Raw genomic sequence first — 27,381 nt, 5'->3', positions numbered from 1 at the left:
CTGTAGAGATGAAAATTTACCTGACGGAGGCCAGGTTATCAAAACTTCTAAATGCTTGCAGTGCCCTTCATTTCATTCCACACCCGTCAGTAGCTCAGTGCATGGAAGTAATCGGCTTAATGGTAGCGGCAATGGACATAGTACCATTTGCGCGCCTGCATCTCAGACCGCTGCAATTGTGCATGCTAAGTCAGTGGAATGGGGATTACTCAGATTTGTCCCCTCTACTAAATCTGGATCAAGAGACCAGAGATTCTCTTCTATGGTGGCTTTCTCGGCCCCACCTGTCCAAGGGGATGACCTTTCGCAGGCCAGATTGGACTATTGTAACAACAGACGCCAGCCTTCTAGGTTGGGGCGCAGTCTGGAATTCCCTGAAGGCTCAGGGATCATGGACTCAGGAGGAGAAACTCCTCCCAATAAATATTCTGGAGTTAAGAGCGATATTCAATGCTCTTCTAGCTTGGCCTCAGTTAGCGACTCTGAGGTTCATCAGATTTCAGTCGGACAACATCACGACTGTGGCTTACATCAACCATCAAGGGGGAACCAGGAGTTCCCTAGCGATGTTGGAAGTCTCAAAGATAATTCACTGGGCAGAGTCTCACTCTTGCCACCTGTCAGCGATCTACATCCCAGGCGTGGAGAACTGGGAGGCGGATTTTCTAAGTCGCCAGACTTTTCATCCGGGGGAGTGGGAACTTCATCCGGAGGTCTTCGCCCAACTGATTAATCGTTGGGGCAAACCAGATCTGGATCTCATGGCGTCTCGCCAGAACGCCAAGCTTCCTTGTTACGGATCCAGGTCCAGGGACCCGGGAGCGGTGCTGATAGATGCTCTGACAGCCCCTTGGGTCTTCAACATGGCTTATGTGTTTCCACCATTTCCGATGCTTCCTCGACTGATTGCCAAGATCAAACAGGAGAGAGCATCTGTGATTCTGATAGCGCCTGCGTGGCCACGCAGGACCTGGTATGCAGACCTAGTGGACATGTCGTCCTGTCCACCATGGTCTCTGCCTCTGAGGCAGTACCTTCTAATTCAGGGTCCTTTCAACCATCCAAATCTAATTTCTCTGAGGCTGACTGCATGGAGATTGAACGCTTGATTCTATCAAAGCGTGGCTTCTCGGAGTCGGTTATTGATACCTTAATACAGGCTAGGAAACCTGTTACCAGAAGAATTTACCATAAGATATGGCGTAAATATTTATATTGGTGCGAATCCAAGAGTTACTCATGGAGTAAGGTTAGGATTCCTAGGATATTGTCTTTTCTACAAGAGGGTTTAGAAAAGGGCTTATCCGCTAGTTCGTTAAAGGGACAGATTTCTGCTCTGTCCATTCTTCTACACAAGCGTCTGGCAGAAGTTCCAGACGTTCAGGCTTTTTGTCAGGCTTTGGCTAGGATTAAGCCTGTGTTTAAGACTGTTGCTCCGCCGTGGAGCTTAAACTTAGTTCTTAACGTTCTGCAGGGCGTTCCATTTGAACCCCTTCATTCCATTGATATCAAGCTGTTATCTTGGAAAGTTCTGTTTTTGATGGCTATTTCCTCGGCTCGAAGAGTCTCTGAGTTATCTGCCTTACATTGTGATTCTCCTTATCTGATTTTTCATTCAGACAAGGTAGTTCTGCGTACTAAACCTGGGTTCTTACCTAAGGTAGTTTCTAACAGGAATATCAATCAAGAGATTGTTGTTCCATCATTGTGTCCTAACCCTTCTTCAAAGAAGGAACGACTTTTGCATAATCTGGACGTAGTCCGTGCCCTGAAGTTCTATTTGCAGGCAACTAAAGATTTTCGTCAAACTTCTTCCCTGTTTGTCGTTTACTCTGGACAGAGGAGAGGTCAAAAGCTTTCGGCTACCTCTCTCTCCTTTTGGCTTCGTAGCATAATACGTTTAGCCTATGAGACTGCTGGACAGCAGCCTCCTGAAAGAATTACAGCTCATTCTACTAGAGCTGTGGCTTCCACCTGGGCCTTTAAAAATGAGGCCTCTGTTGAACAGATTTGCAAGGCTGCAACTTGGTCTTCACTTCACACTTTTTCAAAATTTTACAAATTTGACACTTTTGCTTCTTCGGAAGCTATTTTTGGGAGAAAGGTACTTCAGGCAGTGGTTCCCTCCGTTTAAAGTTCCTGCCTTGTCCCTCCCTTCATCCGTGTACTTTGGCTTTGGTATTGGTATCCCATAAGTAATGGATGACCCGTGGACTGACTACACTTAACAAGAGAAAACATAATTTATGCTTACCTGATAAATTTATTTCTCTTGTAGTGTAGTCAGTCCACGGCCCGCCCTGTCTTTTAAGGCAGATCTAAATTTTAATTAAACTCCAGTCACCACTGCACCCTATGGTTTCTCCTTTCTCGTCTTGTTTCGGTCGAATGACTGGCTATGACATGTGAGGGGAGGAGCTATATAGCAGCTCTGCTTGGGTGATCCTCTTGCAACTTCCTGTTGGGGAAGAGATATAATCCCATAAGTAATGGATGACCTGTGGACTGACTACACTACAAGAGAAATAAATTTATCAGGTAAGCATAAATTATGTTTTTATTACAACTTACAGTAGGGGAATACAGTATTATTTGTGACATTATAAGAAAATCACTACCTATATTGCGAGTAGATGAGACTTTGGATAAAATTGTGGAGAATGGTTGCCAATTTGTGACAAGGAAGTCGAAAACCTTATCGAACATCCTTTCTCCATCAATGTTACCTGTAGAGAATACAAGGAATTGACTTACACCTAAACAAGGTTTTTTTTTTAAATGTGGAAGCCGAAGGTGCAAATCTTGCACCCACACAACCTTAGGTAATACATTCACATCTACTAATGATGAAAAAGTTTTTAAAATTAAGAATTACATCAATTGCAATACCTCATATGTTGTATATTTATTGACGTGTAAACTTTGCAACATAAAGTATGTCGGTCAAACGACAAGACCCCTCAAAAAAAGATTTGTGCAACATTGAAGATCTATAGGGGATGAGGAATCTGATACCCCCGTGGCATTACATTTCCGCAATTTACATAATGGTGATAGTCGGTCCCTGTCATTTCAGGGCATACAGCAGGTCAGGGGAGGTAACAGAATAAAACTTCTAGGTCAGAAGGAAGTTTACTGGATATTCCAGCTAAATACTAGAGTACCCAGAGGTCTAAATTCAGGTTAGGACATAAAACTATATGCTGATTAAATAGCTCCTTTTCAGTATCAATATGGGACAATTAGGATCCTCTAAACAGTGATAAAGCATACATGAAAAATACAAACAACATGAGTTAATCCCTTTGACCACCTTCTTTTCATAGTATTATAGCTTGAGTATATATACTGTACACTGTTCTATCAAAGGTTAATTTGTACAAAAAGTGTTTTTGGTTATAATGGACATGTATGGAATGGCTAATGTATTATGTGTATATAAATACTTTCTGGGGGAAAATATAGATATATCTTGAGAAAATAGAATGTTTAAATGTATAAACTATATGTCACATTGCATGCGTGCATTTACATTTTACCCAGTAAGTTGTAATGTAGAACATATTGTGAGTTCCTTTTAGTTTAATTGACATGAGACACATAGTAGACAGAAACTGTTCAAGTTATGGGCGAAAATGTGCATATGACAATAGTACGGTTGACTGAAGAAACCTGTGCTGAGTAATGTGTCACAAAATGTCATAACTTTTTAACACTTAGTGTCAACTTGTATCGATTTTAAAGCATAATTGCTATTACAGGTTCTTGGTAAAGAAATTCTTTATACATCCAGTTCAAATAATGTAAAACATAGCTTTTATTTAAAAACTTTGAATAAAATTTTTACAGACCTGGAATTGATTTCTATTCAGTGCCATGTATAGTGCTATATACCTCCGACCCTTAGACACGTTTTGCAGTAGCTTTCTCAGTAGTGACTTTTCGCCCATAACTTGAACGGTTTCATATTTGGATAACACACTCCTGCAGTTCTGTGAACTTGGTTATCGGTTTTCTGTGCTAATTTAAGGGTTAAGCACGGGCGTGGTGCACACTACAGCTGCATCAGAGAGTTGTCTGGACGTTGTAGACAGAGGTGTTTCTAAACCCCTTAAATAGGGGTGTGTGTCTACATGCCAATTGTAGGTCATTGAGAAAGTTGAGAACAAACAAAACGCGTTATGACCTGTCCACCTAGACATTTTCAGTCCATTTATGAGCATTCATCAATAAAGGCTTTTTTATGGCATATTATAGTATCCTGTTTCTATCCCTTGCTGGCAATTCCTGAGTGCGAGGATATAGGTTACATTTGCTTCTCATTTCTAGTCCTCAGAGCACACTAACAAGCCAGATGTTCAGGATATCTAATCTAGACCTAAGGTGAAATAATTAGCTGATTAGTAACCATGGTAATTAACCTGCACTCACCCAAGGTAATCCTGAAATTCTACCCTGTTAGTGTGCCCTGAAGACTTGGCATTAAAGGGACATTAAACACTAAATACATGCTAGATAGAATGATGCATTCAAAGAAAAGATTAGTCCATGACTAACATGTAGATGTATTTTTTAAAGTTTCATTAATTGTTTAAAAAGTGACAAAATAAGTGTAAAGTTTTAGTGTCTATAAAACACTGGGAGCTGCCATGTTGTAACTTGTGTTACCTTCTCTGCTGTGGCCAATTAGGGTCAGTTATAAATAGGTCACTAGAGTGTGCAGCCAATGGTTGTGCTGGATTTAACAGTGTTCTGCACTTCCATTTCTAACAGGAACTGAAAAGCTCACAATTTCAGAATGGAATTACAGGCAAAGAGGACAAAATAAATAATGAAAGTATATTGCAGAGTTGTTTTATTATATACAATTTATCATTTTATATTAGCATCTCAAAGTGTTTAATGTCCCTTTAAGAAACACTGAGATAGACAGATAGATAGATAGATAGATAGATAAATAATAAATGTGTTTTTTTTTTTTTTTTTAGCATTGAGTGTTACTATTAACTTTTTAACGGAAGACACAGAAGTGCATTTAGTAACCCTAACAAATCAAACTACAAGATTTTATATTCTATTGATCTAAAAGTCTTTCCCATCTGTCTGCTAAAGATTGTAAATTGTCACAATTTATAGAAAGAAATGTAGATAACAGACATCCATATTCACTAAATAGACAATATTTCCTGCACATAGGCAAAAAGATTTGTGAGAGCAAGCAGTGAGTCTATCTCCTTTATTGTACATGATTGTTACACTACTGGCAAACATGTTTATAAAAATAAAGCACTGCTTAATAAATAATATTTGTATCACTATCACAATATTTTATCCTTTTATCTAAATACAAAGTGTTATTTCTATAAATCACTGGCTTGGTCTGGGGGATTCAGTTTTCTTCCTGTAAATTGTGCCTGTTCTTTGCTAATAAAGTTTGTTTCCTGCAGGAGGAGGGGTGCAAGAGTGATGAATCTCCTCCTATACAGCCACACAGGCAGGAGGCTGAGCCAGGAGCCAGCATGTCCCATCCAGCAGTTACCCAGCTCATCCGCCTGTAACTGTAGCAGGGAACTGGCATGGGGCGCAGGGCTGGAGGTACCCGGAGTGGTGGTAAGGCAGGGCACCATGCATGCCAGTTTTATAGGATGGATACTCAGGTAGACAGGCTGCAGGGCACTGCACAAACAAAGACCAGGGATCATGTATCCAGACCTCAGGGTAGCTGCCCCCAGCTCTCCAGTACCGGGGATGATGTGGGGAGGGGAGAGTTATCTTATTTATCTAGTGTCTGTGACTGGAGACATTGTGGCACATGCCATTTGTTTAGATACTTTGTTGCACTTTACAGCTTGTGTTTGTTGTGTTCTGTCACTGCTGCTCACAGACAGGATGATTCCAGTCATGTGCTCTATAAGGGGGATTTAATCACAGATGGAGAGGAGGAGGGCTGGTCAGATGGGCACCAGGAAACTAACCACATGCCAATGACTGAGCACTGGGAGTCCTCCTCATTCCAGCCCTCCAGTACCTTCTCTGCAGCTGAGCTGGGGACCCTGCTTGCTGACTCTTACAGGGGTCCTGGGAACAATGACAGCAGAAGTAACAAAGAACTGCCAATCCTGCTGTGGTGGAGTGAGAACCTTTTCCCTCACTTCCCTGGGGAGACAGAGCGGATAGATTGCCCTGCAAGCTCCTGCTTGGTCACGAAGAACAAACAAGTAAAGCTGCACAAAAGGACTAAGTCTATTATCTTCTATGGGACAGACTTCAGGGCCTACGAAGCCCCTCTGCCACGGCTGCCCCACCAGACCTGGGCACTGTTTCATGAGGAATCCCCAATGAATAACTATGTCCTCTCACATCTGCCAGGGATTCGACTCTTTAATTACACTGCTACCTTCAGAAGGGAGTCTGATTACCCCCTGACCCTGCAGTGGTTGCCAACCATTGGCTACTTGCAGAATCCTGCAATAACTATGGAGGAAAAAAACAGATGGCGCAAGAATGGCTATGCCCCAGTTTTGTACATGCAATCCCACTGTGATGTCCCATCAGACAGAGACAGATATGTTAAAGAGTTAATGAAATATATCCAGGTAAACCCATGTGTGTTATACAGTTGTACTAATGCATTATGTAAATATAAATGTGTTTCTGTTTTATAAACTAACTTAACTGTCTGACAACTGCTGGTACTACTATGGTATGTATAAAGTAACAACACTCTCTAGAGAGGCAACAATTTGAAAAAGTCTTCTGGGTGCATTTATAACCAATGCCATTATCCTTTAAAAGCCAGTGTCATAGCTCCTACACATTTTGTACAAAACAGTCTGATATGAGGCTGATGCCAGTGTTTCAAACAACATTTCACTTGGTCCCCCAACAGACTAGGACTTTAGAATTTCTGTTAGAGTGCAGGAGAACTGATCAGTAGCTCTGATCAGACACATTGTTTGAATACCGGTGCACAGTCCCTCACAGCATATGTACGTATGCTACAGAATAACCGTAATAACTTTTACTAGAAGCATTTTTGCTAATGGAAGTATATTGCAAAAATGCTTCTATTTCATATTGAAATGCATCTATTCACATTTCAATTTTGACCTTTCTATCCCTTTACCTGGCCTGTAGATAACTGAGTTTTAAAGCTACGCAAATCCGTCTTACAATATGGCGGCATCTATTACTTTATGGAAACTTATACTTTACACTTAGATAAATATTTGAAGAACTAATATTTACATAAAATGTATTTACTTACTATTGATTCTCAGGGTAACCTCTGCTTTCAATACATCGTTGTATCTAATAAAAAAAAAACTTTTTACCTGTATTTTCCACCCCACCCCCAGTTGTTTACACAGCTGTCTGCCATCCCCTGTAGTTACTTTATTTGTGTAAGAAAACAACATGTGGGCAGTACAGCCAATCAAATTCTGCACTGCCTGAGCCATAGATACACACAAGAGTAAGCTCTGCTGCTCTGCTAGTGAGCTCTACTGCTCCGGAACTGAGTTCTGCTAGTGAGCTCTACTGCTCCGGAACTGAGTTCTGCTAGTGAGCTCTACTGCTCCGGAACTGAGTTCTGCTAGTGAGCTCTACTGCTCCGGAACTGAGTTCTGCTAGTGAGCTCTACTGCTCCGGAACTGAGTTCTGCTAGTGAGCTCTACTGCTCTGGAACCGAGCTCTGCTGCTCTGGAACTGAGTTCTGTCAGTGAGCCCTGCTGCTCTGCTAGTGAGCTCTGCTGCTCTGGAACTGAGTTCTGCTAGTGAGCTCTGCTAGTGAGCCCGGCTTCTCTGGAACTGAGTTCTGCTAGTGAGCCCGGCTTCTCTGGAACTGAGTTCTGCTAGTGAGCCCTGCTTCTCTGGAACTGAGTTCTGCTAGTGAGCTCTGTTAGTGAGCTCTGCCGCTCTGCTAGTGAGCTCTGCTGCCCTGCTAGTGAGCTCTGCTGCCCTGCTAGTGAGCTCTTCCTTGCTAGTGAGCTCTGTTGCCATGCTAGTGAGCGCTGCCACTCTGCTAGTGAGCCCTGTTGCTCTGCTAGTGAATTCTGCTGCTCTGCTAGTGACCTCTGGTTTCTCTGCTAGTGAGCTCTGGTTTCTCTGCTAGTGAGCTCTGGTTTCTCTGCTAGTGAGCTCTGGTTGCTCTGCTAGTGAGCTCTGGATGCTCTGCTAGTGAGCTCTGGATGCTCTGCTAGTGAGCTCTGGATGCTCTGCTAGTGAGCTTTGGATGCTCTGCTAGTGAGCTTTGGATGCTCTGCTAGTGAGCTCTGGATGCTCTGCTAGTGAGCTCTGGATGCTCTGCTAATGATTTCTTCCGCCCTGCTAGTGAGTTCTTCCGCCCTGCTAGTGAGTTCTGCCGCTCTGCTAGTGAGCTCTGCCGCCCTGCTAGTGAATTCTGCTGCTCTGCTAGTGAGCTCTGCCGCCCTGCTGGTGAGCTCTGTTGCTTTGGAACTGAGTTCTGCTAGTGAGCTCTACTGCTCCGGAACTGAGTTCTGCTAGTGAGCTCTACTGCTCCGGAACTGAGTTCTGCTAGTGAGCTCTACTGCTCCGGAACTGAGTTCTGCTAGTGAGCTCTACTGCTCCGGAACTGAGTTCTGCTAGTGAGCTCTACTGCTCCGGAACTGAGTTCTGCTAGTGAGCTCTACTGCTCCGGAACTGAGTTCTGCTAGTGAGCTCTACTGCTCCGGAACTGAGTTCTGCTAGTGAGCTCTACTGCTCCGGAACTGAGTTCTGCTAGTGAGCTCTACTGCTCCGGAACTGAGTTCTGCTAGTGAGCTCTACTGCTCCGGAACTGAGTTCTGCTAGTGAGCTCTACTGCTCCGGAACTGAGTTCTGCTAGTGAGCTCTACTGCTCCGGAACTGAGTTCTGCTAGTGAGCTCTACTGCTCCGGAACTGAGTTCTGCTAGTGAGCTCTACTGCTCCGGAACTGAGTTCTGCTAGTGAGCTCTACTGCTCCGGAACTGAGTTCTGCTAGTGAGCTCTACTGCTCTGGAACCGAGCTCTGCTGCTCTGGAACTGAGTTCTGTCAGTGAGCCCTGCTGCTCTGCTAGTGAGCTCTGCTGCTCTGGAACTGAGTTCTGCTAGTGAGCTCTGCTAGTGAGCCCGGCTTCTCTGGAACTGAGTTCTGCTAGTGAGCCCTGCTTCTCTGGAATTGAGTTCTGCTAGTGAGCTCTGTTAGTGAATTCTGCCGCTCTGTTAGTGAGCTCTGCTGCCCTGCTAGTGAGCTCTGCTGCCCTGGTAGTGAGCTCTTCCTTGCTAGTGAGCTCTGCTGCCCTGCTAGTGAGCGCTGCCACTCTGCTAGTGAGCCCTGTTGCTCTGCTAGTGAATTCTGCTGCTCTGCTAGTGAGCTCTGGTTTCTCTGCTAGTGAGCTCTGGTTTCTCTGCTAGTGAGCTCTGGTTGCTCTGCTAGTGAGCTCTGGTTGCTCTGCTAGTGAGCTCTGGATGCTCTGCTAGTGAGCTCTGGATGCTCTGCTAGTGAGCTCTGGATGCTCTGCTAGTGAGCTCTGGATGCTCTGCTAGTGAGCTCTGGATGCTCTGCTAGTGAGCTCTGGATGCTCTGCTAGTGAGCTCTGGATGCTCTGCTAGTGAGCTCTGGATGCTCTGCTAGTGAGCTCTGGATGCTCTGCTAGTGAGCTCTGGATGCTCTGCTAGTGAGTTCTTCCGCCCTGCTAGTGAGTTCTGCCGCCCTGCTAGTGAGCTCTGCCGCCCTGCTAGTGAGCTCTGCCGCCCTGCTAGTGAGCTCTGCCGCCCTGCTGGTGAGCTCTGTTGCTTTGGAACTGAGTTCTGCTAGTGAGCTCTACTGCTCCGGAACTGAGTTCTGCTAGTGAGCTCTACTGCTCCGGAACTGAGTTCTGCTAGTGAGCTCTACTGCTCCGGAACTGAGTTCTGTTAGTGAGCTCTACTGCTCCGGAACTGAGTTCTGCTAGTGAGCTCTACTGCTCCGGAACTGAGTTCTGCTAGTGAGCTCTACTGCTCCGGAACTGAGTTCTGCTAGTGAGCTCTACTGCTCCGGAACTGAGTTCTGCTAGTGAGCTCTACTGCTCCGGAACTGAGTTCTGCTAGTGAGCTCTACTGCTCCGGAACTGAGTTCTGCTAGTGAGCTCTACTGCTCCGGAACTGAGTTCTGCTAGTGAGCTCTACTGCTCCGGAACTGAGTTCTGCTAGTGAGCTCTACTGCTCCGGAACTGAGTTCTGCTAGTGAGCTCTACTGCTCCGGAACTGAGTTCTGCTAGTGAGCTCTACTGCTCCGGAACTGAGTTCTGCTAGTGAGCTCTACTGCTCCGGAACTGAGTTCTGCTAGTGAGCTCTACTGCTCCGGAACTGAGTTCTGCTAGTGAGCTCTACTGCTCCGGAACTGAGTTCTGCTAGTGAGCTCTACTGCTCTGGAACCGAGCTCTGCTGCTCTGGAACTGAGTTCTGTCAGTGAGCCCTGCTGCTCTGCTAGTGAGCTCTGCTGCTCTGGAACTGAGTTCTGCTAGTGAGCTCTGCTAGTGAGCCCGGCTTCTCTGGAACTGAGTTCTGCTAGTGAGCCCGGCTTCTCTGGAACTGAGTTCTGCTAGTGAGCCCTGCTTCTCTGGAACTGAGTTCTGCTAGTGAGCTCTGTTAGTGAGCTCTGCCGCTCTGCTAGTGAGCTCTGCTGCCCTGCTAGTGAGCTCTGCTGCCCTGCTAGTGAGCTCTTCCTTGCTAGTGAGCTCTGTTGCCATGCTAGTGAGCGCTGCCACTCTGCTAGTGAGCCCTGTTGCTCTGCTAGTGAATTCTGCTGCTCTGCTAGTGACCTCTGGTTTCTCTGCTAGTGAGCTCTGGTTTCTCTGCTAGTGAGCTCTGGTTTCTCTGCTAGTGAGCTCTGGTTGCTCTGCTAGTGAGCTCTGGATGCTCTGCTAGTGAGCTCTGGATGCTCTGCTAGTGAGCTCTGGATGCTCTGCTAGTGAGCTTTGGATGCTCTGCTAGTGAGCTCTGGATGCTCTGCTAGTGAGCTCTGGATGCTCTGCTAGTGAGCTCTGGATGCTCTGCTAATGATTTCTTCCGCCCTGCTAGTGAGTTCTTCCGCCCTGCTAGTGAGTTCTTCCGCCCTGCTAGTGAGTTCTGCTGCCCTGCTAGTGAGCTCTGCCGCCCTGCTAGTGAATTCTGCTGCTCTGCTAGTGAGCTCTGCCGCCCTGCTGGTGAGCTCTGTTGCTTTGGAACTGAGTTCTGCTAGTGAGCTCTACTGCTCCGGAACTGAGTTCTGCTAGTGAGCTCTACTGCTCCGGAACTGAGTTCTGCTAGTGAGCTCTACTGCTCCGGAACTGAGTTCTGCTAGTGAGCTCTACTGCTCCGGAACTGAGTTCTGCTAGTGAGCTCTACTGCTCTGGAACCGAGCTCTGCTGCTCTGGAACTGAGTTCTGTCAGTGAGCCCTGCTGCTCTGCTAGTGAGCTCTGCTGCTCTGGAACTGAGTTCTGCTAGTGAGCTCTGCTAGTGAGCCCGGCTTCTCTGGAACTGAGTTCTGCTAGTGAGCCCTGCTTCTCTGGAATTGAGTTCTGCTAGTGAGCTCTGTTAGTGAATTCTGCCGCTCTGTTAGTGAGCTCTGCTGCCCTGCTAGTGAGCTCTGCTGCCCTGCTAGTGAGCTCTGCTGCCCTGGTAGTGAGCTCTTCCTTGCTAGTGAGCTCTGCTGCCCTGCTAGTGAGCGCTGCCACTCTGCTAGTGAGCCCTGTTGCTCTGCTAGTGAATTCTGCTGCTCTGCTAGTGAGCTCTGGTTTCTCTTCTAGTGAGCTCTGGTTTCTCTGCTAGTGAGCTCTGGTTGCTCTGCTAGTGAGCTCTGGTTGCTCTGCTAGTGAGCTCTGGATGCTCTGCTAGTGAGCTCTGGATGCTCTGCTAGTGAGCTCTGGATGCTCTGCTAGTGAGCTCTGGATGCTCTGCTAGTGAGCTCTGGATGCTCTGCTAGTGAGCTCTGGATGCTCTGCTAGTGAGCTCTGGATGCTCTGCTAGTGAGTTCTTCCGCCCTGCTAGTGAGTTCTGCCGCCCTGCTAGTGAGCTCTGCCGCCCTGCTAGTGAGCTCTGCCGCCCTGCTGGTGAGCTCTGTTGCTTTGGAACTGAGTTCTGCTAGTGAGCTCTACTGCTCCGGAACTGAATTCTGCTAGTGAGCTCTACTGCTCCGGAACTGAGTTCTGTTAGTGAGCTCTACTGCTCCGGAACTGAGTTCTGCTAGTGAGCTCTACTGCTCCGGAACTGAGTTCTGCTAGTGAGCTCTACTGCTCCGGAACTGAGTTCTGCTAGTGAGCTCTACTGCTCCGGAACTGAGTTCTGCTAGTGAGCTCTACTGCTCCGGAACTGAGTTCTGCTAGTGAGCTCTACTGCTCCGGAACTGAGTTCTGCTAGTGAGCTCTACTGCTCCGGAACTGAGTTCTGCTAGTGAGCTCTACTTCTCCGGAACTGAGTTCTGCTAGTGAGCTCTACTGCTCCGGAACTGAGTTCTGCTAGTGAGCTCTACTGCTCCGGAACTGAGTTCTGCTAGTGAGCTCTACTGCTCCGGAACTGAGTTCTGCTAGTGAGCTCTACTGCTCCGGAACTGAGTTCTGCTAGTGAGCTCTACTGCTCCGGAACTGAGTTTTGCTAGTGAGCTCTACTGCTCTGGAACCGAGCTCTGCTGCTCTGGAACTGAGTTCTGTCAGTGAGCCCTGCTGCTCTGCTAGTGAGCTCTGCTGCTCTGGAACTGAGTTCTGCTAGTGAGCTCTGCTAGTGAGCCCGGCTTCTCTGGAACTGAATTCTGCTAGTGAGCCCTGCTTCTCTGGAACTGAGTTCTGCTAGTGAGCTCTGTTAGTGAAATCTGCCGCTCTGCTAGTGAGCTCTGCTGCCCTGCTAGTGAGCTCTGCTGCCCTGCTAGTGAGCTCTGCTGCCCTGCTAGTGAGCTCTGCTGCCCTGCTAGTGAGCTCTTCCTTGCTAGTGAGCTCTGCTGCCCTGCTAGTGAGCCCTGTTGCTCTGCTAGTGAATTCTTCTGCTCTGCTAGTGAGCTCTGGTTTCTCTGCTAGTGAGCTCTGGTTTCTCTGCTAGTGAGCTCTGGATGCTCTGCTAGTGAGCTCTGGATGCTCTGCTAGTGAGCTCTGGATGCTCTGCTAATGAGTTCTTCCGCCCTGCTAGTGAGTTCTGCCGCCCTGCTAGTGAGCTCTGCCGCCCTGCTAGTGAATTCTGCTGCTCTGCTAGTGAGCTCTGCCGCCCTGCTGGTGAGCTCTGTTGCTTTGGAACTGAGTTCTGCCAATGAGCTCTGCTACTTTCCTAGTGAATTCTGCTGATCTGCTAGTGAGCTCTGCTACTTATTTTATAAATCTGCAAACTGTGATGTGCAGGCTTTTCACTCCATCCTGTACATTCATGCTATGGGGTCGATTTATCAAAGGCTTTCGCCAGCCTTCGAGCCCCTACGACTGCAGATTCCCACAAGAGAACCTGCAATCCGTATTTACACAAGAGACCACTGCTTTCCTAACCTCTTTGCCACCTCTTCGTTGGCAAATTTCAATCTCCCCAGTCTCTTCCGACCGTGGAGATTGACAGCTCCTGCCCATGCATGATTGGCTGTGCGTGAGCAGAAGGTGCCGTTGCACAAGAGCGCAAAATTGCGTTCTTGTACAATGCTGAATTCCAGCAGCAAAATTCAGCGTATGTGCACCCCTGTCCGCCGCAGCTTCATAAATCGATCCCTAAGAATCAGCAGCCTGCTCCTGAAGCCATTTGCCACCTCAGACTGACTTGTCCAGGGTGATTGGCAAGCTCTGCTGGTTGTGTGAGAGCAGGGGGAGGAGAAGCGCAGTTGGTTGTGCGAGAGCAGGGGGAGCAACAGCACAGTTGGTTTTGTGAGAGCAGGGGGAGGAGCCGTGCAATTGGTTGTGCGAGAGTGGGGGAGGAGCAGTGCAGTTGGTTGTGTGACAGCAGGGGGAGGAGCAGCGCAGTTAGTTGTGCGAGAGCAGGGGGAGGAGCAGCGCAGTTGGTTGTGCGAGAGCAGGGGGAGGAGCAACGCAGTTGGTTGTGCGAGAGCAGGGGGAGGAGCAGCGCAGTTGGTTGTGCGAGAGCAGGGGGAGGAGCAGCGCAGTTGGTTGTGCGAGAGCAGGGGGAGGAGCAGCGCAGTTGGTTGTGCGAGAGCAGGGGGAGGAGCAGCGCAGTTGGTTGTGCGAGAGCAGGGGGAGGAGCAGCGCAGTTGGTTGTGCGAGAGCAGGGGGAGGAGCAGCGCAGTTGGTTGTGCGAGAGCAGGGGGAGGAGCAGCGCAGTTGGTTGTGCGAGAGCAGGGGGAGGAGCAGCGCAGTTGGTTGTGCGAGAGCAGGGGGAGGAGCAGCGCAGTTGGTTGTGCGAGAGCAGGGGGAGGAGCAGCGCAGTTGGTTGTGCGAGAGCAGGGGGAGGAGCAGCGCAGTTGGTTGTGCGAGAGCAGGGGGAGGAGCAGCGCAGTTGGTTGTGCGAGAGCAGGGGGAGGAGCAGCGCAGTTGGTTGTGCGAGAGCAGGGGGAGGAGCAGCGCAGTTGGTTGTGCGAGAGCAGGGGGAGGAGCAGCGCAGTTGGTTGTGCGAGAGCAGGGGGAGGAGCAGCGCAGTTGGTTGTGCGAGAGCAGGGGGAGGAGCAGCGCAGTTGGTTGTGCGAGAGCAGGGGGAGGAGCAGCGCAGTTGGTTGTGCGAGAGCAGGGGGAGGAGCAGCGCAGTTGGTTGTGCGAGAGCAGGGGGAGGAGCAGCGCAGTTGGTTGTGCGAGAGCAGGGGGAGGAGCAGCGCAGTTGGTTGTCCGAGAGCAGGGGGAGGAGCAGCGCAGTTGGTTGTCCGAGAGCAGGGGGAGGAGCAGCGCAGTTGGTTGTGCGAGAGCAGGGGGAGGAGCAGAGCAGTTGGTTGTGCGAGAGCAGGGGGAGGAGCAGCGCAGTTGGTTGTGCGAGAGCAGGGGGAGGAGCAGCGCAGTTGGTTGTGCGAGAGCAGGGGGAGGAGCAGCGCAGTTGGTTGTGCGAGAGCAGGGGGAGGAGCAGCGCAGTTGGTTGTGCGAGAGCAGGGGGAGGAGCAGCGCAGTTGGTTGTGCGAGAGCAGGGGGAGGAGCAGCGCAGTTGGTTGTGCAAGAGCAAGGGAGGAGCAGCGCAGTTGGCTGTGCGAGAGCAGGGGGAGGAGCAGCGCAGTTGGTTGTGCGAGAGCAGGGGGAAGAGCAGCGCAGTTTGTGCGAGAGCAGGGGGAGGAGCAGCGCAGTTTGTTGTGCGAGAGCAGGGGGAGGAGCAGCGCAGTTTGTTGTGCGAGAGCAGGGGGAGGAGCAGCGCAGTTTGTTGTGCAAGAGCAGGGAGAGGAGCAGCGCAGTTGGTTGTGCGAGAGCAGGGGGAGGAGCAGCGCAGTTGGTTGAGAGCAGGGGGAGGAGCAGCGCAGGGGGAGGAGCAGCGCAGTTGGTTGTGCGAGAGCAGGGGGAGGAGCAGCGCAGTTGGTTGTGCGAGAGCAGCACAGTTGGTTGTGCGAGAGCAGGGTGAGAGCAGCACAGTTGGTTGTGCGAGAGCAGGGGGAGGAGCAGAGCAGTTGGTTGTGCGAGAGCAGGAGGAGGAGAAGCGCAGCTGGTTGTGCGAGAGCAGGGGGAGGAGCAGCGCAGTTGGTTGTGCGAGAGCAAGGGGAGGGGAAGCGCAGCTGGTTGTGTAAGAGCAGGGGGAGGAGCAGCACAGTTGGTTGTGTAGGAGGAGCAGTTGGTTGTGCGAGAGCATGGGGAGGAGCAGAGCAGTGTGTTGTGCGAGAGCAGGGGGAGGAGCAGAGCAGTTGGCTGTGCTAGAGCAGGGGGAGGAGCAGAGCAGTTGGCTGTGCTAGAGCAGGGGGAGGAGCAGCGCAGTTGGCTGTGCTAGAGCAGGGGGAGGAGCAGCGCAGTTGGTTGTGCGAGAGCAGGGGAAGGAGCAGCGCAGTTTGTGCGAGAGCAGGGGGAGGAGCAGCGCAGTTGGTTGTGCGAGAGCAGCACAGTTGGTTGTGCGAGAGCAGGGTGAGAGCAGCACAGTTGGTTGTGCGAGAGCAGGGGGAGGAGCAGAGCAGTTGGTTGTGCGAGAGCAGGAGGAGGAGAAGCGCAGCTGGTTGTGCGAGAGCAGGGGGAGGAGCAGCGCAGTTGGTTGTGCGAGAGCAAGGGGAGGGGAAGCGCAGCTGGTTGTGTAAGAGCAGGGGGAGGAGCAGCACAGTTGGTTGTGTAGGAGGAGCAGTTGGTTGTGCGAGAGCATGGGGAGGAGCAGAGCAGTGTGTTGTGCGAGAGCAGGGGGAGGAGCAGAGCAGTTGGCTGTGCTAGAGCAGGGGGAGGAGCAGAGCAGTTGGCTGTGCTAGAGCAGGGGGAGGAGCAGCGCAGTTGGCTGTGCTAGAGCAGGGGGAGGAGCAGCGCAGTTGGTTGTGCGAGAGCAGGGGAAGGAGCAGCGCAGTTTGTGCGAGAGCAGGGGGAGGAGCAGCGCAGTTGGTTGTGCGAGAGCAGGGGAGGAGCAGCGCAGTTTGTGCGAGAGCAGGGGGAGGAGCAGCGCAGTTGGTTGTGCGAGAGCAGGGGAGGAGCAGCGCAGTTGGTTGTGCGAGAGCAGGGGGAGGAGCAGCGCAGTTGGCTGTGCGAGAGCAGGGGGAGGAGCAGCGCAGTTGGCTGTGCGAGAGCAGGGGGAGGAGCAGCGCAGTTGGTTGTGCGAGAGCAGGGGGAGGAGCAGCGCAGTTGGTTGTGCAAGAGCAGCACAGTTGGTTGTGCGAGAGCAGGGTGAGAGCAGCACAGTTGGTTGTGCGAGAGCAGGGGGAGGAGCAGAGCAGTTGGTTGTGCGAGAGCAGGAGGAGGAGAAGCGCAGCTGGTTGTGCGAGAGCAGGGGGAGGAGCAGCGCAGTTGGTTGTGCAAGAGCAAGGGGAGGGGAAGCGCAGCTGGTTGTGTAAGAGCAGGGGGAGGAGCAGCACAGTTGGTTGTGTGGGAGGAGCAGTTGGTTGTGCGAGAGCATGGGGAGGAGCAGAGCAGTTGGTTGTGCGAGAGCATGGGGAGGAGCAGAGCAGTTGGTTGTGCGAGAGCAGAGGGAGCAACAGCGCAGTTGGTTGTGCGAGAGCAGGGGGAGCAGCAGCGCAGTTGGTTGTGCGAGAGCAGGGTAAGAGCAGCGCAGTTGGTTGTGCGAGAGCAGGGTGAGAGCAGCGCAGTTGGTTGTGCGAGAGCAGGGTGAGAGCAGCGCAGTTGGTTGTGCGAGAGCAGCGCAGTTGGTTGTGCGAGAGCAGGGGGAGGAGCAGCACAGTTGGTTGTGCGAGAGCAGGGTGAGAGCAGCACAGTTGGTTGTGCGAGAGCAGGGGAGGAGCAGAGCAGTTGGTTGTGCAAGAGCATGAGGAGGAGCAGAGCAGTTAGTTGTGCGAGAGCAGGGGGAGGAGCAGAGCAGTGTGTTGTGCGAGAGCAGGGGGAGGAGCAGAGCAGTGTGTTGTGCGAGAGCAGGGGGAGGAGCAGCGCAGTTGGTTGTGCGAGAGTGGATACCGTTGTGGTGGACAGGTTTTCTGGCTGCAAACCTTGTCCGGTCCCCAAATGACAGATTGGGCAGGATGGATTCTATTAGATGGGTTGTGTGTGTACAGTAGACCAGTAAGAGCACAGCTAGTGTGGGCTTTTAGGACCAATCACTGCACATCACCCAAATTGTTAAATGGATATGGAAGTCAGAACGTTCCTGATTCAGTGTTTTATAAACTTTCCAATTAAATTCTGTTCTCAAACTAACCTCTTTCTCTTGGTTAAAACATAGCTATTTTTTAAGAGAGGATACTGGAGTAGCCTCAGGAGCGTGCATGTGTCATGCACTGTATTATTATTATTATTATTATTATTTATTTATAATATTGACAAATTATGTAGTGATGAGTACATAAGTAAGGAGAGGTGTACAAGGCTAATGTTCCATGTTAAAAGGATTCAGATTCATAAAACAGACTAAACAAATTCATTCATGAGGAGGACCCTGTTTTGAAAAGCCCACCATCTACAATACATTAAAGATTGTTAAAAACTGCTGCTTATAGTGCTCAATACACATGCACACTTCTAGCCTACCTCAGTATGCTCTTCTTAAAGGAGCCAAGTTACAACATTGGAGACCAAGATAAAGAGGCCAGTTTGTTAACGGAGGAAACTGGAAAGTTGTTTTCTTTTTTCCTGGTGAAAGGAACAGAAAAACTGTTTATATCCCTTTTTATAACTGATGTTTACAAATCGTAGCAGGTTCTGAGTTCAGGATATATGCTGTGATGTGTGTTTAGGCCTAGGGCACTGGGTATGGAGGGGTGTGTTTAGGCCTAGGGCACTGGGTATGGAGGGGTGTGTTTAGGCCTAGGGCACTGGGTATGAGGGGTGTGTTTAGGCCTAGGGCACTGGGTATGAGGGGTGTGTTTAGGCCTAGGGCACTGGGTATGAGGGGTGTGTTTAGGCCTAGGGCACTGGGTATGGAGGGGTGTGTTTAGGCCTAGGGTACTGGGTATGGAGGGGTGGGTTTAGACCTAGGGCACTGGGTATGGAGGGGTGGGTTTAGGCCTAGGGCACTGGGTATGAGGGGTGTGTTTAGACCTAGGGCACTGGGTATGGAGGGGTGTGTTTAGGCCTAGGGCACTGGGTATGAGGGGTATGTTTAGGCCTAGGGCACTGGGTATGGAGGGGTGTGTTCAGGCCTAGGGCACTGGGTATGGAGGGGTGTGTTTAGGCCTAGGGCACTGGGTATGGAGGGGGGCTCTATGTCATGATTCCTTATTCATTTCTTTTATTACAAGTCAATAACTCTGACTAGTGGGTGTGTGTGACCTGTCCATGTGCCTCTGCTTGTGGGAGGTCTATGAGACAAATATGAGGTGAAGTTGTTGGAGGTGATTTCCCAGGGCCTAATGCAGCACAAACACTAAATACATTACTTGTTTGTGATATTAATAATAAATAAGGAGGTGGTAAAAATGTTACAAATGAATATACCGTGTAATTTATATTCTAGATAGATTCATATGGCCAGTGTCTGAATAATCGCCCTCATCCAAGTAAAAGACTTGAGGATACATCTACAGCTACAACGGAAGATCCAGAGTTTATGATGTTTACTGCCAGGTATAAGTTCCACTTGGCCATGGAAAATGCCATCTGTGATGATTATATGACAGAGAAGCTCTGGCGTCCAATGCATTTAGGGGCAATTCCTATTTACCACGGTTCCCCACCAGTACAGGACTGGATGCCCAACCACCTTTCCATTATAAGGATCGATGACTTTGCTTCTCCAAAACATCTGGCGGACTTTATTCTGTCATTGGATGCAGATGATGAAGCCTACCTGAAATATTTAGACTACAAAAAGCCTGGAGGGATCACAAACAAATTCCTGCTGGACAATATGGAAAAGAGAGAATGGGGAGTGAATGATATGACGTCACCTAACTACCTCAATGGGTTTGAGTGCTTTGTCTGTGATAAGGAGAATGCCAGAGTGGCTTCTGAGAAGGAACACAAGAAAACAAGGAGGAAGACTCCAGCCCCAGAACCAAGGATAGCAGGGCATAGCCATATGGGTTGTCCAATGCCCGTGCCTGGGCTGGGGTCTCTGGAGGAGCTACCAGAAACCGACAGGTATGTTATTAATAATATTGTTTTACAAATCGTGCACATTGTCTAAAGTGTAGAGTACATGGTCAAGAGCTGAGCTGAATAAAGCACAAAAAACAGTGTTCCTTATTTAAATACATTTACCATTTAACAGTGCTTACACTTTATTGTGCTGCATACAGTACTATGGCTGAGTGCATTTTTAGTTTAAAGGGACATTCTAAAGCAAACATCACATGATCTCAGTAGTTAGAACTAACTGACCCTAGGTAACTGTGTTTAGTCCTCATAGAGAGGTTAAAAGCAGTGTTTATTGTGACTTAGTCAGGAATGACAGTTACATGACCTCACCATCCATAGGCTGTGTTTCTAACAGGAAAATAGTTATTTTATAAATGTATCATCAAGCCCCATAATGTAATTTGTGTATTATTGTTTGTTTGTATTGAAAATGTATAAAGACAATCTTCTGGCTTCTCCATAGCTGCCAACTCTGGATGGGCAGATGTGCTGAAAGTGCAATTCGCTTGGTATAACGAATAGTCCTGTGGACATTCGTTTTGGGCAATCGAATTTTGATAAGAATGAAAATCCATAACATTCAGTAGTTGAATGTTATTTCCGGTTTTCAAATGTTACTTTAATTTTTGAATGTTCATAATTTGATTGAATATCCACATTTGAAATTACGAATGCAACATTTGATTTAAAGTAAATGTCAAGTTAAACAGATTAAATAAAGTGAAAAGATAACGGTTAAAAAATGAGTGAGTGTTTCATTCATGAAATCATTAGGATATACTTATCTTCAGAGCTATTTCACTATAAACGCTAAACGGATAATAGCTGAAGCTCCGTTCGCCATCTTCAGCATTTGATTGACAGATGACTCATCTGCAATCAACTAATCGTCGTTTCCCCCCGGGGCGTTCAGCCCCTTTGCACAAACGTCACTACCCAGGGGGAAAACAACGATTAGTTGATTGTAGATGAGTTATCTGTCAATCAAATGCTGAAAATGGCGAACGGAGCTTCAGCTGTTATCCGTGTAGCGTTTATAGTGAAATAGCTCTGAAGATAAGTATATCCTAACGATTTCATGAATGAAACTCTCATTCATTTTTTAACTGCTATCTTTTCACTTTATGTAATCTGTTTAACTTGACATTCACTTTAACAAATACTATTCAGTATTTCAATAGTTCATGTGGTAGGGAATTTAGTAAATGAATACAAAATAGATACAAATATATTATTTTTCTAATTTGAATATTGCATCATTTGAATATTATATGGAAAGAGAGTATTATAAATAATACTACAAGTATATTGATTCAATTTTTTCTAATTCGAATATTGCAGAATTCTAATTGAATATTACATTTAAAGAAAGCATTAGAAATACGATTACATTAAACAGATGTTAGAGTGTTGTACAAACGAATGTGTTCAAATTAATTTCATTCCAATCTGGGCTTTAGTCCAGAGACAAAAAGGCTAGCCACTGTCATAATGTTAGTATAAAGTGCATTGGGTTTCAGTTGTTATCAGCTTAAGCAAATTAGGGACGTATATGTAGCAGAGTTAGCTTTGAAAAGTCAGCAGTTGCAGTTCAAGCTTTGGGAATTAGAAATGTCTCAATTTTTAATGCTTAATTACATGAAAAGGGAGCAAAATAAATAATGAAAGTACATTGCAAAACAGTTTCATTACGCATAACTAAACATTATTTAATTTATAAATTCTTTCTAGTCTCCATCTATTATCCATAGAAATAAATAATACAGACGCGTCATCTGTGAAAAATGGCTGTTTCTTTTACTAACGTTTTTATTTATGTTTTTACAGCTGGAAACAGATGTGGCTGCAAGATTTCTGGCAAAGTTTAGATCAGGGAGAAGCCCTTACTATTATGATTCTTCGAAATGAAACCAGCCAGGAAAAATTTTGGGATTATATGCACGAAATATATATAAGACGAAACATGCATCACTGACCTTAACGTTTCTAGATGTGTTTTTAAAGACTGTAAATTATATTTTTACCTCTAAATACTCAACCAAAAAACTGTATGATCACCAACTTCAGGATTATATTGGAAACAAGCCATTATAAAGACACGTGGCCTGTGATTTATAATGATATTTTTATTAAAAAAAACAAAACCTTTGTATTTCTTTTGAGAAGTAGAAATTGAAGGAGTTGATATTTTTGCAAACAGTGTCACCCACCTCACAGGCAAAGCCCAAGACAGCTGCAGTGTTTGAGCATCTTGAAATACTTTTACTCATAGAGAAACACGTTACACTTTATTGTCCGGAACTGCATGTGTGACTCTGCATATGACTACAAGGGATTGTTCAGAGAGCAGACTGCTGATCTCATTTATACAGTTTCAAACCAAAACAACCTATTTATTTGCCAAAATATTGTTTTTAACCAGATGAAGAATTTACCAAAATGGTGTTATACAGAATTTGCACTGTTTTGTAAGGTTGGTTACCAGGTCAATTTAGCCAGAACTGGAAGCAGATAAGGGATATGTAAATATGAAGTATATATTTATTATGAGGCATATTGCCAATTTTCCTATTATTTGTTTAACCCGCTGGTTGCCAAAGAGAGCTCAGTGCATTGCTATAGTGAATGGTGTTAGTTTTGCTTATAGGGTAGGAGTAATAGTTTAAAGGAGCAGTAAACCTAGAAAATAATGTTATATAATTCTGCACATAGTGCAGAATTATATAACATTAGCTTAGCGCCAGCTTTGTAAAGCAAAGGGTTAGATATATATTTTACCACGAAAACAGAACACCGCTCCTGAGCGGGTCTGTTTTCTTCTCCTAATCGCATCGTGGCACGTTGTCTACCAGAGCGGGAGCGAGCTACATTGAGTTTAATAGCGCGATCGGGCACACCGTGACTAGACAGCATGCCAGCGATACGCTTAGGAGAAGAAAACGGATTCGCTCAGTAGAGCCAGGAGCGCGTTCTGTTTTTGTTGTAAAATATCTCTCTAACCCTTTGCTTTACAAAGCTTGGCGCTAACTATGTGCAGAATTATATAACATTATTTTCTAGGTTTACTGCCCCTTTAACATCAGCAACATGTAAACAGATAGCTATGATAAAGATATACAGAATCTGAATGTGGACGACAAAATGCTTAGCAAGCCCCTGTACTGCAAATCCCCTCATATTGGTTAAATAAACATTCCATACAAGTAACCAAGATTTGTGAGAACTGAGACTTAAGCTAAAGTTAGACTAGCCAACCTCACTAACTGCACTTCTCACAACTTGTGCAGTTGATTGGGATTAGGGAAAAAAACAACAACGTATGGAGGTGGCGCCTACGGCTGTCTAACTGTATAGTTGATCTGTTAAATACCTTGATTAAGTATAGATTATAAGTCAGTCCAAATACAGTAGTGAGAATAATGTGTGTATAATTTTATAAATGGAATGAATGCACATGCAAATTGCTATAATGAATAAAGTGGTTTCAATTTATTAATATTTGCATATAAAAGCGGTTATTTGTAACATACTAAATGATAAAAAATGATAAAAAGAAAAAATGATCTCTAAATGTAACACCGGTGTTATAAAAAAGCTTAAAATATTACTAGCTTCAATCAATAAAAAACTTTAAAATGGTAACATAATGCAATAGACCTCTCTGGATCACTCTGATATAACGATAGAATTATGTACAATTTTAGATGCACAAATTGTTGGTGATTATTTCATCAATACATCGATCACTGTAAGATAGAGCAGAGTCTATAAGTGTAAGTCGGTTTTGCTTAATATTATGATAGCCACAATGGTAATGTCCTTGTTTTGCACTTCAAGTTTGTAAGTTATCTTCAGTGTAGATTAAAACATTACAACATGTCAGAAACAAGAAAAGCCTCAAGCGGTGTCTCTCACTAGCCCAATGATTCAGCTGTGGGGGTGGAGTCTCTATTTCTGCCGCTTATATTTGAAAGTTATACCAATCCAATTACGATTGTTAAGTTGTAAACAAAGTCTCTATTTTAAGTGTGCACACTTACGATGTTTTCCTCAGCTCCTTCAATATGCTCCTACCGTTTTTCCTGCTTGTATAGATGATTTTAATCACAAGTGGTGTAGCGGTTCTGGGAGCTGGAGCAAGACGCCAAAAAAATCAGCTGAGTGTCCTCCTTCGTGTCGGGTAACAGGTTCTACGCGTTTCAGCTCTCCAGGGAGCCTTTGTCAAGATACCTGTTTCCGGCTATCTCTCTCTATTTAAAGGGTTTTTTGTTATTAACCCTAGAGTGTCCGATTTTTGTTTGTTTGCAATCAGCATTTGTTTCATATATAAACCGACTTATTTCCTTCTTATACCTTAAAACAATGCCAAGTGATCAGTATCTTCATCAGCGTGAACTCAATATTAGTACATAACCATCTGTAGAAAACACACTATATAAAATAACCGTATAGAGATCTCCTATTTTTAGAAATTATTAATAATCTATAAATTGTGTTGTCATATAGCAATCTGCATTTGCCTGTGTGAATGAATTTACAATTATTAAGTAATTACTGAAAAATCGTTAAAACTAGAAAATATATATATTACAATTTGCACTAGCCCCTAAAAAACAGGCTGGATTCGAACTGGGGACTTCATAGTTGGTAAACCATTGACACTACCACTATACTACCATAGGTTTTCTATTGTTAATTGTTTTTGGGCTATTAGATAAACTTATTTTATTTCTCAAAATGAAATCCCAAAAGTAATAACTCTCTCACAGCATAGGGTGGATTAGAACCCGTAGCCTCAAGGAAGGGAGACAAACGACTATACCAGTATTGCTTTATTTGTTATATTCCAGTATTGCTTTATTTGTTGCACATAAAGAGAACACTTTAAAATGTATTACATTTTTTTTGTAAACCAGAAGATGTTACTGCCCTGAAAAAAAAGAGAATAGTTTTATGCTTGTCACTTGTCAACCAATAAAACAGTAAGAGTTGTGCTTATCAACCAATGAGCAATCAGCCTTTAATGACCAGTTTTACACAGATGTGCACTTCCTGTTATGTTCAAAATAAATCACTTTAACATAACATTTTTTTTATGCAAAAATATTTGTAACTTATTTGAAAAGTGTTTTTTTTTTTTATATGGTAGAATTTCAGTTTGTCTCCTTAACACTAAATCTCCTTAAAAGAAAAAGCTCTAATATGTTACATTTAACAATACAATTATATATTTAACTCCTGCAAACAAGATTAAACACTAGCGGCTAGATTTAGAGTTTTGTCGGTAACGACCCGAAAAGCTAACGCCGGCTTTTTTCTGGCCGCACCATAAAAATAACTCTGGTATTGAGAGTCCACATAAAGGCTGTGTTAGGCTCCAAAAAAGGAGCGTAGAGCATATTTAACGCAGCTTCAACTCTCGATACCAGAGTTGCTTACGGACGCGGCCAGCCTCAAAAACGTGCTCGTGCACGATTCCCCCATAGAAAACAATGGGGCTGTTTGAGCTGAAAAAAAACCTAACACCTGCAAAAAAGCCGCGTTCAGCTCCTAACGCAGCCCCATTGTTTGCTATGCGGAAACACTTCCTACGTCTGCACCTAACACCCTAACATGTACCCCGAGTCTAAACACCCCTAACCTTACACTTATTAACCCCTAATCTGCCGCCCCCGCTATCGCTGACACCTACATATTATTATTAACCCCTAATCTGCCGCTCCGTAAACCGCCGCTACTTACATTATCCCTATGTACCCCTAATCTGCTGCCCTAACATCGCCGACCCCTATATTATATTTATTAACCCCTAATCTGCCCCCCACAACGTCGCCTCCACCTGCCTACACTTATTAACCCCTAATCTGCCGAGCGGACCGCACCGCTATTATTATAAAGTTATTAACCCCTAATCCGCCTCACTAACCCTATAATAAATAGTATTAACACCTAATCTGCCCTCCCTAACATCGCAGACACCTAACTTCAATTATTAACCCCTAATCTGCCGACTTGAGCTCACCGCTATTCTAATAAATGTATTAACCCCTAAAGCTAAGTCTAACCCTAACACTAACACCCCCCTAAGTTAAATATAATTTTAATCTAACGAAATTAATTAACTCTTATTAAATAAATTATTCCTATTTAAAGCTAAATACTTACCTGTAAAATAAATCCTAATATAGCTACAATATAAATTATAATTATATTATAGCTATTTTAGGATTAATATTTATTTTACAGGTAACTTTGTATTTATTTTAACCAGGTACAATAGCTATTAAATAGTTAAGAACTATTTAATAGCTAAAATAGTTAAATTAATTACAAATTTACCTGTAAAATAAATCCTAACCTAAGTTACAATTAAACCTAACACTACACTATCAATAAATTAATTAAATAAAATACCTACAATTACCTACAATTAAACCTAACACTACACTATCAATAAATTAATTAAATACAATACCTACAAATAACTACAATGAAATAAACTAACTAAAGTACAAAAAATAAAAAAGAACTAAGTTACAAAAAATAAAAAAATATTTATAAACATAAGAAAAATATTACAACAATTTTAAACTAATTACACCTACTCTAAGCCCCCTAATAAAATAACAAAGCCCCCCAAAATAAAAAAAATGCCCTACCCTATTCTAGATTACTAAAGTTCAAAGCTCTTTTACCTTACCAGCCCTGAACAGGGCCCTTTGCGGGGCATGCCCTAAGAAGTTCAGCTCTTTTGCCTGTAAAAAAAAACATACAATGCCCCCCCCCCCAACATTACAACCCACCACCCACATACCCCTAATCTAACCCAAACCCCCCTTAAATAAACCTAACACTAAAGCCCCTGAAGATCTCCCTACCTTGTCTTCACCTCACCGGGTTCAGCGATCGGTCCAGAAGAGGGTCCGAAGTCTTGATCCAAGCGGAGCAAAAGGAGGTCCTCCATCCGGTTGAAGTCTTCATCCAAGCGGGGCAGAAGAGGTCTTCCATCCGATTGAAGTCTTCATCCAAGCGGGATCTTCTATAGTCATCCATCCGGAGCGGCAGGATCCTGAAGACCTCCGACGCGGAACATCCATCCTGGCCGATGACTGAACGACGAATGACGGTTCCTTTAAATGACGTCATCCAAGATGGCGTCCCTCGAATTCCGATTGGCTGATAGGATTCTATCAGCCAATCGGAATTAAGGTAGGAATATTCTGAATCAATATCAGAATCAAGTTCAATCCGATTGGCTGATTGGATCAGCCAATCAGAATCAAGTTCAATCCGATTGGCTGATTGGATCAGCCAATCGGATTGAACTTGATTCTGATTGGCTGATTCTATCAGCCAATCAGAATATTCCTACCTTAATTCCGATTGGCTGATAGAATCCTATCAGCCAATCGGAATTCGAGGGACGCCATCTTGGATGACGTCATTTAAAGGAACCGTCATTCGTCGTTCAGTCGTCGGCCAGGATGGATGTTCCGCGTCGGAGGTCTTCAGGATCCTGCCGCTCCGCTCCGGATGGATGACTATAGAAGATCCCGCTTGGATGAAGACTTCAATCGGATGGAAGACATCTTCTGCCCCGCTTGGATGAAGACTTCAACCGGATGGAGGACCTCTTCTTGCTCCGCTTGGATCAAGACTTCGGACCCTCTTCTGGACCGATCGCTGAACCCGGTGAGGTGAAGACAAGGTAGGGAGATCTTCAGGGGCTTAGTGTTAGGTTTATTTAAGGGGGGTTTGGGTTAGATTAGGGGTATGTGGGTGGTGGGTTGTAATGTTGGGGGGGGGGGGTATTGTATGTTTTTTTTTTACAGGCAAAAGAGCTG

The 27,381-nt window shown here is 45.8% G+C and overlaps 1 protein-coding gene across 1 annotated transcript; it reads left to right on the top strand.

Annotated features, from left to right (window-relative positions):
* The first annotated feature begins 5,504 nt into the window (after positions 1-5,504).
* FUT11 (fucosyltransferase 11) lies at positions 5,505-24,622 on the top strand. The gene is made up of 3 exons (XM_053692002.1): positions 5,505-6,596; positions 18,915-19,540; positions 21,365-24,622. The coding sequence occupies exons 1-3, from the start codon at positions 5,577-5,579 to the stop codon at positions 21,510-21,512; spliced, it is 1,794 nt and encodes a 597-aa protein (XP_053547977.1). The 5' UTR covers positions 5,505-5,576; the 3' UTR covers positions 21,513-24,622.
* Positions 24,623-27,381: the final 2,759 nt, after the last annotated feature.

This window comes from Bombina bombina, chromosome 9 (genome assembly GCF_027579735.1).
Source record: "Bombina bombina isolate aBomBom1 chromosome 9, aBomBom1.pri, whole genome shotgun sequence".
Classification (NCBI taxonomy): Eukaryota; Metazoa; Chordata; class Amphibia; order Anura; family Bombinatoridae; genus Bombina; species Bombina bombina.
This window is presented reverse-complemented; position numbering and strand designations above follow the sequence as displayed.

Coding starts and splice junctions, on each gene's coding strand:
- FUT11 (XM_053692002.1), top strand. CDS start 5,577: ATGGGGCGCAGGGCTGGAGGTACCCGGAGTGGTGGTAAGGCAGGGCAC. Junction 6,597..18,914: donor AGTTAATGAAATATATCCAG/GTAAACCCATGT, acceptor TTTATATTCTAG/ATAGATTCATATGGCCAGTG. Junction 19,541..21,364: donor GAGCTACCAGAAACCGACAG/GTATGTTATTAA, acceptor ATGTTTTTACAG/CTGGAAACAGATGTGGCTGC.